This window comes from Zophobas morio, unplaced genomic scaffold (assembly GCF_036711695.1).
Source record: "Zophobas morio isolate AGI-343-1 ecotype UQ-CSIRO unplaced genomic scaffold, CSIRO_AGI_Zmor_V1 ptg000006l, whole genome shotgun sequence".
Taxonomy (NCBI): Eukaryota; Metazoa; Arthropoda; class Insecta; order Coleoptera; family Tenebrionidae; genus Zophobas; species Zophobas morio.
The window spans coordinates 6,326,300-6,338,382 of NW_026972111.1; the positions used below are offsets into that span (position 1 = coordinate 6,326,300).

General features: G+C 31.1%; 2 protein-coding genes across 4 annotated transcripts in view; one reads left to right on the top strand and one right to left on the bottom strand.

Annotated features, from left to right (window-relative positions):
• LOC135123440 (WD repeat-containing protein 81) overlaps positions 1-12,083 on the bottom strand; it is a 57,892-nt gene that overhangs the window by 16,865 nt on the left and 28,944 nt on the right. The gene's annotated exons all lie outside the window — the stretch shown is intronic.
• On the top strand, positions 244-7,890 carry LOC135123029 (uncharacterized). 2 transcript variants are annotated; one of them, XM_064047528.1, is made up of 2 exons: positions 244-308; positions 6,283-7,890. In XM_064047528.1, the coding sequence occupies exons 1-2, from the start codon at positions 287-289 to the stop codon at positions 7,254-7,256; spliced, it is 996 nt and encodes a 331-aa protein (XP_063903598.1). In that variant the 5' UTR covers positions 244-286; the 3' UTR covers positions 7,257-7,890. The 2 variants fall into 2 exon arrangements, with proteins under 2 accessions (XP_063903598.1, XP_063903599.1); XM_064047529.1 differs by having other exon boundaries at positions 255-452.

Genomic DNA, 12,083 nt, shown 5'->3' on the forward strand with positions numbered 1-12,083 from the left:
TTTCAATATGCCAAACATATTTAAAAAAAACCTTTATTTGCAGTGAGGAGACAAAAGTATGAAGAAAACTGTCAGAACTACTGCCACTTGAGACAATTCTGGCTCCAGAAAGAACTTGGTTAAAATGCGTAAGATTTCTAAATGTTCGGTCGTTGACGAAAATGTGGGGTTACGAATCTTCTTTACAAACTGGAATATAGGGTTGCCTAACCTGTAAGTCAATATTGCGCAGTTCGTGTTTACACCAGTTAAATTATTGCTGCGTTCCCACCAGCTCGTGACTTACATGTCATTTTATGGTGTTTGTGGTAGGTTATGTTGATTTCGTAATCATAAACAAGCGATTGATTGACGTGTAATAATGAAAAATTCTGAATCACCTTTAGTTTCGTGGAACATCACCTAGTATAATAAGGAAGGTGTTCACATACCGTACGATTATTGCACGTTAGGTAAGGAACAGTTGCAATTATTTTTCATTGGATTTAGATTACAATTTGATTAGTTAGGTTAGTTTGTCACGCAACAGTTAATTGCCAAGCTTTGTCTCCGAAAATATTACAAAATAAAAATAAACAAGCTTGTTTTCAAAGATTACGACAAAAAATAAACTGGTCATTCTAATCAATGAAGTCAATCATCGACATGATGAAGGTTTGTGAGCGAAACAGGTACCAACTTGTTTTGTAATTATTTATTAGACAAGAATGTTGCGAAAGTATGTGTAAATGGCAATTTACGTACCTATTCGAAATTTAATCACAAAATATACTAGTAAATGCAAATTGATAATTTTAAAAAATAAAAACAACTTCCAACCGAAAAGGGTCCCAGAAGACGATTCTAAAGCAGATTGAATTATTATTTAAATTGAATTATTTTTTAAATTTAGGCATTTGTGTGTCTACAGTATTCTTGTTGTTAGGCGGAAGAAAACGCATTTATCTTATCAGTAAATAAGCCGCTTCGCTGAGTAAATACAAGAAGTGGGAAAGCAATGAGAGATATACTGCCTATGACGGTGAATTTATATTTTTAACGACGCGTTTTACTTTCGACAAATTGGCACTAGATTTACCAGAATATTACAAGCTGCTTACTGTTTCCTTCACTTCATTCAGGTCACACGAATTACAGTTCGTCGTTTGAAAACTTGTTTGATATACAAACCAGAGCGCACTCAGGCCAATGTCGACTCTAAGCGTTCGGAAACGATTTGATTTATAAGCCATGATCCGTGATCTTGATACACATCCTAACTTATAATTTCTTGTTGTTTCAACTTTTCAATTCTAAGATTTTCGAAATTTTAGTTTGGGGACTTTTCAGTTTACTCCTATTTATTATTCAATTTTTGGATTTTACAGCTTCTCAATTTTTCTATTTGTCGGTTTTCAGTTTTTCTCTTCAATTTTACGAAATATTTAAATTTCGATTTTTCAATTTTTGACTTTTATAAACTCTTTATTTGTCGATTTTTCACTTAATTGATTTTTCAGGTTTTTTGGCTTTCAATTTTTCTATTTTTTAGATATTCAGTTTTAGGATTTTTACATTATTCAATTTTTCGATCTTACGATTTTGCAAGTTTTTGATTTTTCAATATTTCGATTTTTTAAACTTTCGATATTTCGACTTCACTTTTTTGATTTTTCGATTGTTTAGATGCTCAGTTTTTGGATATTTCAGTTTTGGTATTTTTCAGTTTTTCGATTCGTCAGTTTTTCTTTCATTTTTCAGTTTTTCAATATTTCAGTTTTGGAATTTTTCAATATTTCTGTTCTTCGACTTTTCCATTTTTGACTTCTCAATTTTTTAGTATTTTAATTTTTCAATATTTAAAATTTTAGATTTTTCGGTGTCTCGATTTTTCATTTCAGCTCTTCCGTATTTCAATTTTTCAAATGTTTCGATTTCATATTCTTTCGATTTTTCGACTTCCCGGTTTTAGATTTTTTGTTTTTCAATTGTCGTTTTTTCAAATTTTCGATTTTTCAATTTTTCAAATTTAACTTTTATAAACTCTCAATTTTTTGATTTTTCAATTAATGAATGTTTTGATTTTCCCATTTATTGACCTTCGGGTGTTTCGATTTTCTTGTTCTTCAATTCTTTAATTTTTCGATTTTTCATTTTTAGTTTTTTTAAGGTTTCGATTTTTCGACTTCACTTTTTGGATTTTTCGATTGCTCAATTTTACGACTTTTTAGGTTCTCAGTTTTTGGATATTTCAGTTTTCGGATTTTTCAGGTTTGTCATTTTTCCGTTTTTCTTTCATTTTTCAGTTTTTCGATATCTCAGTTTTGGGATTTTTCAATATTTCGATTATTCGACTTTTCGATGTGTCGACTATTTTACTTTTCCGATTTTTCAATTTTTGATTTTTTAATTTTTAAAATTTTAGATTTTTCGATTTGTCGATTTTTCAGTTCAGCTCTTCCATATTTCAAATTTTCAAGTTTTCGAATTTTTCAAATGTTTCGATTTCTTAATCTTTTGATTTTTCGACTTCCCCGTTTTGGATTTTATGTTTTTCAATTGTCATTTTGTCAAATGTTCGATTTTTTAATTTTTCAAATTTTCGATTTTTCAATTAATCGATGTTTTGATTTTCCCATTTCTTGCCCTTCGAGTGTTTCGATTTTCCTGTTCTTCAATTCTTTAATTTTTTGATTTTTCAGGTTTTTGGTTCTTCAATTTTTGGATTTTTAAGGTTTCTATTTTTCGACTTCACTTTTTTGATTTTTCGATATTTCAGTTTTAGGATTTTTCAATATTTCAATTCTTCGGTTTTTCTATTTTTGACCTCTGGATTTTTCGATGTGTGATTTTTTTTACTTTCTCGAATTCTTAATCTTTCGATTTTTCGACTTCCCGGGTTTAGACTTTCTGATTCCAATTATCGTTTTTTTCAAATTTTCGATTTTTTCATTTTTTGTTTTTTAAATTTTTCAATTTTTCAATGTTTTGATTTCCCGATTTAGTTTCCCATTTTTCAGTTTTTCTTTCATTTTTCAGTGTCGAATTTTCAATTTTTCGATTTTTCAATTTTTAAAATTTTAGATTTTTCGATTTCTCGATTTTTCATTTCAGTTCTTCGATATTCCAATTTTTCAAGTTTTCGAATTTTTCAGGTGTTTCGATTTCTGAATCTTTTGATTTTAGATTTTCTGTTTTTCAAATGTCGTTTTTTCAAACTCTCAATTTTTCGATTTTTCAATTAATCGATGTTTTGATTTTCCCATTTCTTGAATTTCGAGTGTTTCGATTTTCCTGTTCCTCAATTCTTTAGGTAATTTTTTGATTTTTCAGGTTTTTGATTTTTCAATTTTTCGATTTTTTAAGGTTTCTATTTTTCGATTTCACTTTTTTCTTTTTCGATTTTTCGACTTTTCTATTTTCGACTTCTGTATTTCAATATTTAAAATATTAGATTTTTCGATTTGTCAATTTTTCATTTCAGTTCTTCGATACTTCAATTTTTCATGTTTTCGACTTCCCGGTTTTAGATTTTCTGTTTTTAAATCGTCGTTTTTTCAAAATTGCGATTTTTCAATTTTTCAAATTTGACTTTTATAAACTCTCAACTTTACAATTTTTCAATTAATCGATGTTTTGATTTTCTCATTTCTTGACCTTCAAGGGTTTCGATTTTCCTGTTCATCAATGCTTTAATTTTTCCATTTTTCATTTTTTTGGTTTTTGAGGTTTCGATTTTTCGACTTCACTTTTTTGATTCTTCAATTTCTCAATTTTTCGACTTTTTAGATTCCTAGATTTTGGCTATTTCAGTTTTCGGAGTTTTCAGTTTTTCCATTTTTCAGTTTTTTTTCATTTTTCAATTTTTCGATATTTCGATTCTTCGATTTTTCGATTTTTGACATCTGAATTTTTCGATTTCTTAATCTTTCAGTTTCTTGGCCTTCCCGGTTTTAGATTTTTTGTTTTCAATTGTCAATTTTTTCAGTTTATTAATTTTTCGTTTTTTCAATGTTTTGATTTCCCGATTTAGTTTCCCATTTTTCAATATTTCGCTTCTTCGACTGTTCGATTTTTGACTCCTGGATGTGTCAAATTTTCAATTTTTCGATTTTTAAATTTTTAAAATGTTATATTTTTCGATTTATCGATTTTTCATTTCAGTTCTTCGATATTTCAATTTTCCAAGTTTTCTAATTTTCAATAATTAATCGATGTTTTAATTTTATCATTTCTTGACCTTCTAGTATTTGGATTTTCCTTATCTTCAATTCTTCAATTTTTCGATTTTTCCGGTTTTTGATTTTTCAATTTTTCGACTTCACTTTTTGATTTTTTGATATTTCAGTTTTGGGACTTTTCAATATTTCCATTCTTCGACTTTTCTATTTTTGACTTTTAGATTTTTCGATGTGTGATTTTTTTACTTTCTCGATTTCTTAATCTTTCGATTTTTTGACTTCCCGGTTTTAGACTTTCTGTTTTCAATTATCGTTTTTTTCAAATTTTCGATTTTTAAATTTTTTGTTTTTTAAATTTTTCAATTTTTCAATGTTTTGATTTCCCGATTTAGTTTCCCATTTTTCAGTTTTTCTTTCATTTTTCGATTTTTCAATTTTTAAAATTTTAGATTTTTCGATTTCTCGATTTTTCATTTCAGTTCTTCGATATTCCAATTTTTCAAGTTTTCGAATTTTTCAGGTGTTTCGATTTCTGAATCTTTTGATTTTAGATTGTCTGTTTTTCAATTGCCGTTTTTTCAAACTCTCCATTTTTCGATTTTTCAATTAATTGTTGTTTTGATTTTCCCATTTCTTGAGTTTCGAGTGTTTCGATTTTCCTGTTCCTTAATTCTTTAGGTAATTTTTTGATTTTTCAGGTTTTTGATTTTTCAATTTTTCGATTTTTTAAGGTTTCTATTTTTCGATTTCACTATTTTCTTTTTCGATTTTTCTATTTTCGACTTCTGGATTTCTCGATTGTTCGAATTTTCGACTCCACGATTTCTAGATCTTTTGATTTTTCGATTTCTCGGTTTTTCGATTTTCCAGTTTTGCGATGTTTCGATTTTCCTGTTCTTCAATTCTTTAATTTTTTGATTTTTCAGGTTTTTGATTTTTCAATTGTTCAATTTTTTAAGATTTCGATATTTCGACTTTACTTTTTTGATTTTTCGATTTCTCAATTTTTCGACTTTTTAGATTCTCAGTTTTGGGATTTTTTAGTTTCTCGATTCGACAGTTTTTCTTTCATGCTTCAGATTTCGATATTTTTCGAGATTTTTCAATCTTTTGATATTTTAATTTTTCAATATTTCTTAATCTTTCGATTTTTCAACTTCCTGGTTTTAGATGTTCTGTATTTCAATTTTTCGATTTGTCAGTTTTTCAATTTTTTATTTTGGCCTATTTCGGTTTCTCAGTTTTTCCAGTTTTCCATTTTTTTGTTTTTTGAATTTTCCGCTTTTAACTTTTTATTCGTCGATGTCTCTATTTTTCGATTTTTCGACTTCATCACTTTTCGATTTCTCGTTCTTTTGATCTTTCAATCTCTCAATTTTTCAAGTTTTCGAATTTTTAAGTTTTTTGATTTCTCGATTTATCGAGATTTGGATTTTTCGATATTTTGATTGTCAATTTCTCAATTTATAAATTGTTCAATTTAACTTTTCGATTTTGGCCTATTTCGGTTTCTCAATTGTTCGACTTTTCGACTCCACCATTTCTTGATCTTTTGATTTTTAGATTTCTCGGTTTTTCTATTTTTCAGTTATCCGATTTATTAAATTTGGAAGTTTCGATTTCTCGATTTTTCTTTATTCGGTTTTTAAATTTTAGATTTTTGAATTTTACATTTTTTCGGTTTTTCGATTTTTCAATTATTAGATTTTAGAGAAATTATAGTCCAAACCAACCAAATCGGTTCTGAACGCTTAGAGTCGACATTGGCCTGAGCGCGCTCTGGTCTGTAGATCAAACAAGTTCTCAGGCGACGAGTTGTAGTGAAACAACCTGTATGTCGCATCTATATTAATCTATGATATAACCGAAAAAAAAACTAGTAGGCCGTGCAATTTATTTTTAAAATAATGATGTTGGCAAAACCCACGTGCTCCTGGTTCAGTCGGACGGACACATTATATAATTTATTCCAAAATCAAAAAACCACTACATATAGAATAATACAAAGAAACTTGTCAATAAAAATTAAATAATCACGGTTTACTCGAATAAATCACAAAACGTTGCCAGTTGCATTTTCAAAGAAATTGCGGTGTTGGTGAATTTTTGATTTTTCTTTCAGGCAAAAATCTTCGATGTTTGTCTAAAGCACCGACAAGATACACAATGTTAGACCTCCGTCAACTGATAGCAGAAGGCGTCGACGACCGCCTCAAGTGTTTCGTTTGCACCAACTACTTATCACATTTCCCTTTATTTCTCTGCTCAAACAACAAAAGCCTCTGCGGCCGTTGCGCCATCCCCGCAGGCACAATCTGCTTCGAAAACGAGGCCTTGGAAACCATCTGCCAATTTTCTAAATTTCCATGCCGCTACCAATCAGAAGGTTGCTGCGAAGAGCTCCTCCCCGAGTTTATCCCCGAACACGAACAAACCTGTTCATTCCGAACAGTATCCTGCATCATCAGTCAAGCCATGGCTTGTAACTGGAAGGGTTGTCTCCAAAGTATGTTACACCACTGTCGCAACCAACACTCGAATTTCATTTTACCCAACGGCGAACTGTCCCTAGACTTATCAGTTTCGGGAACGCAAGGCAATTTAATCGAATACGACAACAAAATGTTCATAGTGACGCGCACATTTGATTTCAAAACCAAGATTTTACAGTGCGTTGTTTACTATAATCCGTACGAACGCGACGTCAAGAACCTTCCGGTTCAGTTGAGTGTTCGCAATGGTAATAAGACCACGATGGTTGATTTTACGACGACTAGGTTTGACGAAACACAACCTAGCTTGATGGAGTTGTGTCTTTCGCACGTTTTAGACCACGACGATTTGAATGCGTCGATTGTGACGACGATTAGTATTGGGACGCATCAAGTCAGTGGCAACTCGTTAAAAGACGAAAAAATCAACAATGGGGAAATGTTGGCGTTTCTTAAGTGTTGTCACTGCACGAAGTTGCCGTGCCTCCGATTTATCGTTGTTCGAAAAACACGAATGCTTTGTGTGCTTCGTGTAGATCCAGCCATACAAGGATTTGTAACGAGAGACTACCTAACTGTGAACCTTCCGAGTACGTTATATTGAATAAAACCGCAGCTTTGTTGCAGTATCCATGCAGTTACCAGAACAATGGTTGTTCGGGAGTTTTCTACTGTCAACAGATACGAGTCCACGAAAAGTACTGCGAATTTGCCACCGAATTGTGTCCTTTTAAAATTTACAAGACGTGTAAATGGAAAGGTTTGAGAAAAGATTTGGATCAACATATTTTGAGTAGTCATGGAGATATTGTGTCGGATTCCAAAGACGAGATATTCCACTGGGAGCCAAACCGGTCGACTTTAACCCACAAAGTTATCATTTTTTCGGGGCGACTATTCCGACTGTCGTATTGTAAAGACGACGACGCTTATAAATGGGCTGCGCAAACAATCACCCCGTCTAAAAACAGCTTCATGTACGAAATTGACTTTGTAGATTAACGCAGAGGTCGCAACCTGCTCATATCAAGACAACATTGCGGAAGACTAACACACGAAAGTAAAATCTTTTCAGCACTTAATTGTTTCAAGTTGTTTGAAGAACAGCTGAGACATGTTAAAGACTTCATGAATCAGACTGTAGATTTTAGGGTGCATATTTTTAATTAAGTAACTTTTGTCATTTTATTACTTTTATATTGTATGTTTTAAAGACAAAATATAGTTGTGTTGAACGAGTTGCCTACGCACTTTATTTAATAATAATAATAATAATAATAATACTAATAATATGTTTATTGCCCAACAGCTCATATGAACCTATTACAGAGCAATTGACACAAACTAAAGTATTATCAATACAAAAAAATTGGTCTAAAGAGTTTAGACAGTACTTCCCTCGCTGTCGGAAACTTGACGACTGCATGCCTATTGTGTTTTTTTTCTCATTACATTTTTGTAGTGGGAATTTAAAAAAAAATTGCGATGACGTCATCAACATTTTTGCAAGGACACGTATATCAGTTGGGATAGATGTAGTGTAATACTAAGAATAAAATTATTATATTCTCAAATTTTCGGGAAAATGAATTGGGTCGTTTGGAATATTGATTTGTAATAATCAATAAAAGAACGAAACAATTTACTCACCTATACGTATCAGAGGCAACTGAAAATCGTGTATGTATAAACATTCTTAATTTAAGATGACAGGCGTAACAGCATACGTGAGAGTCAAACAGAGAAACTGTGAACAAAACGACCATCGGTTTTATTGCTTCGACTTCCGCTTATTATATAAAACATTGGGTTTTATTTTAATTCTTGACGGTGAAATTCACAATTGGTTGATTATAAACATGTCTATTTCACATTCGCGGAACCAAGTGAACGCATAAAACAAATGCAGGTCTGTAATGTTAAAGTCGATGTAAATAAGCGATGCTACCCTTATGTTTCAACCGAGTTTTTCCTTTAACAAATTTTGTGTCTACCAAATTGGGTTGGTTGGGGTGTAATACTAATAATAAGTGTTGCCTTTAATTTAATCAATAAAATAAATTGACTTCATTAATTTTTTTGAACTACCTCTTAAGAAAATCTAAAAAATATGAATGGAATGATAAATCACAAGTACAAACTCATCATATTTTTTGCATTTTAGATAGGATTTATTCAGCAAAATTTAAGGGTGACGTCATCAATTTTTTTAGGAGGGATGAACAAATACATTTTGAACAAAAGTTTACCATGCTTATAATAACTTTAAAATATTCCCAAGATTTCAAAGCATTCGGTTTTGTAATTCCTGATTAAATCGATAAAATAAATTCACGCCTTCATTAATTTTTTTGAGTCACCCTGCATATGCAAATCCAAAAATATGAATGGAATGATAAATCACAAGTACAGACTCATCATATTTTGTACATTTTAGATACCATTTATTCGGCAAACTTTTGAGCTGACGTCATCAGTTTTTTGTAGAAGATAACCAAATATATTTTGACTTAAAATTTATTATGCTCTTTATAACCTTAAAACATCTGCAAGATTTCAAAGCATTCGGTTTTGTAGTTCCTGATTAAATCAATAAAATAAATTTACGCATTCATTAATTTTTTTGAGTCACCCTGTATATGCAAATCGAAAAAATTTGAATGGAATGATAAATCACAAGAAGAGACTCACCATATTTTGTACATTTTAAATAGGATTTATTCAGCAAAATTTTGTGGTGACGTCATACATTTTTTAGGGGGGACGACCAAATACGTTTTGATCAAAAATTTACCATGCTTATGATAATTTTAAAATATCTTCAAGATTTCGAAGCATTCGGTTTTGTAGTTCCTGAGTAAATCAGTAAAATAAATTTACGCTTTCATTTATTTTCTTGAATCACCCTGTATATGCAAATCCAAAAAATATGAATGGAGTGATAGATCACAAGTACAGACTGATCATATTTTGTACATTTTAGATATGATTTATTCGGCAAATTTTCGAGCTGACGTCATCAAGTTTTTGGAGGGGATAAGCAAATATATTTTGACTAAACATTTATTATGCTCTTTATAACCTTAAAACATCTGCAAGATGTCAGAGCATTCCGTTTTGTAGTTCCTGATTAAATCAATAAAATATATTTACGCATTAATTAATTTTTTTGAGTCACTCTTTATATGCAAATCCAAAAAATATGAATGGAGTGATAAATGACAAGTACAGGCTCATCATATTTTGTACATTTTAGATATGATTTATTCGGCAAACTTTCGAGCTGACGTCATCAAGTTTTTGGAGGGGATAAGCAAATATATTTTGACTAAACATTTATTATGCTCTTTATGACCTTAAAACATCTGCAAGATTTCAGAGCATTCGGTTTTGTAGTTCCTGATTAAATCAATAAAATATATTTACGCATTCATTAATTTTTTTGAGTCACCCTGTATATGCAAATCCAAAAAATATGAATGGAGTGATAGATCACAAGTACAGACTCATCATATTATGTACATTTTAGATATGATTTATTCCACAAACTTTTGAGCTGACGTCATCAAGTTTTTGGAGGGGATAAGCAAATATTTTTTGACTAAAGATTTATGATGCTCTTTATAGCCTTAAAACATCTACAACATTTCAAAGCATTCTGGTTAGCAGATTAAAAATTAAATTTCAAAATGTTGTTTTATAATTTTGATTTTTTTTCCAAAAATCTGGACGTTTCGGGTGAAAAGTCGATTCAGAGTTGTAAACTACATGTGTAGGACTATGTTATTTTATACAATTGAAAACCCATTTACTATGTACAATTTTGAAGTGACGTCATCGCATTAGTGGTGGGGATGATTAGACAAATTTTGGTTAGCGTTTTACCATCTACATGATATTCTTAATATAAGTACAAAATTTCACAACAATCGGTCGAGTACTTTCGGAGATTATCTGTCTAATAAAAATCCGGGACGGCAGACGGACAGACAGACGGACGGACAGACGGACAGACAGACGGAAATGGGAGACCTATTTCTTCGTCTTCTAGGGGTCATGAAAGATCGAGAAAACGTAAAAGTAGAGAGTCGGCCGACGGACTCGATTACTTAAAGCTAAATACTTAAGATCTTTTAGATTTATATTAAAAATGTCACAATCTCTCAGTTTGTTGTTAAAATTACTACACATAACATTAATCGGGCTTTTTACCAAAATATTTGTGCGAGCGGTGGATAGATGCCAAGGTAAAGAGTGTCTGTTATTTACACGTGGTACATGAAAGAAGATTTTGGCCAAAAGTTCACTGCAGTCAATTTTATAATTGACGATTTTAAAAAGAAACATTACAGCACTAACTTCTCTTCTAGCATGTAAAGACGGTATATTAAACTCTCTTTGAAGTATCAAATTGTCACATCCTCTAGCAGGGTAGGTGCCATGTTTTTTAAACCATAAATATTTAAGAAATTTTTTTTGAACTGATTCGATGACATTAATATAGCAATAATAGATTGGATACCAAATTAGGCAACCATACTGTAAGCGTGATATAATGTACGTATTAAACAGCATTTTCATAGGTTCAGTAGAAGTGAAGTCACGACATTGTCTAATTATAAATCCAAGCAAAGAGAGTGAATGTTTTACTACTTCATCAATATGGAACCGAAAAGAGAGCCGAGAATCAAAATATATTCCCAAATCTTTTACAACATCACACCTGGTGAAGTGTTCTCCATTTATTGTGTAATCAAATACAATAAGAGATTTTTTATTACCAAATGACACAATTTTACATTTACTAATATTCAAGAAGAAGTTATTATTAGAACACCAAATTGTAAGTTTATGTAAGTCCTCCTGAAGTTGCAAAGCATCATTAAGATCATTTATAATACAAAAAAGCTTAGCATCATCTGCATATAATAGAATGTGACAATTCAGTGAATCAGGGAGATCATTGATAAAAACAGAAAAAAGTAGGGGCCCAAGATTGGAGCCCTGGGGAACACCGGATACTGCCTTAAAGAAGAATGATGAAAAACCATTGTAAAAAACGTATTGCAATCTATCACTTAAGTATGATCTTATAAGTTCCAAAAGTTTACCAGAAAAACCGTACGATTCTAACTTTAACAATAATAACCTGTGATCAATTCGGTCGAAGGCCTTTGCAAAGTCTGTGTAAACAGTGTCAACTTGGGACTGATTGTCAAGTCTGAAAGAAATTGTGAAAAACATGTGAGATTTGTTTCAGTGGAGCGTTTACTCATAAAACCATGCTGTTGAGGCGTTATGTAATTCTGAATATGAAAATAGATATGCGAGTACAGAACTATCTCAAAGATTTTAGCGAAGTTTGAAATTATGGATATTGGTCGATAATTACTGACATTCGATTTTTCACCTGATTTAAATATCGGGGTAA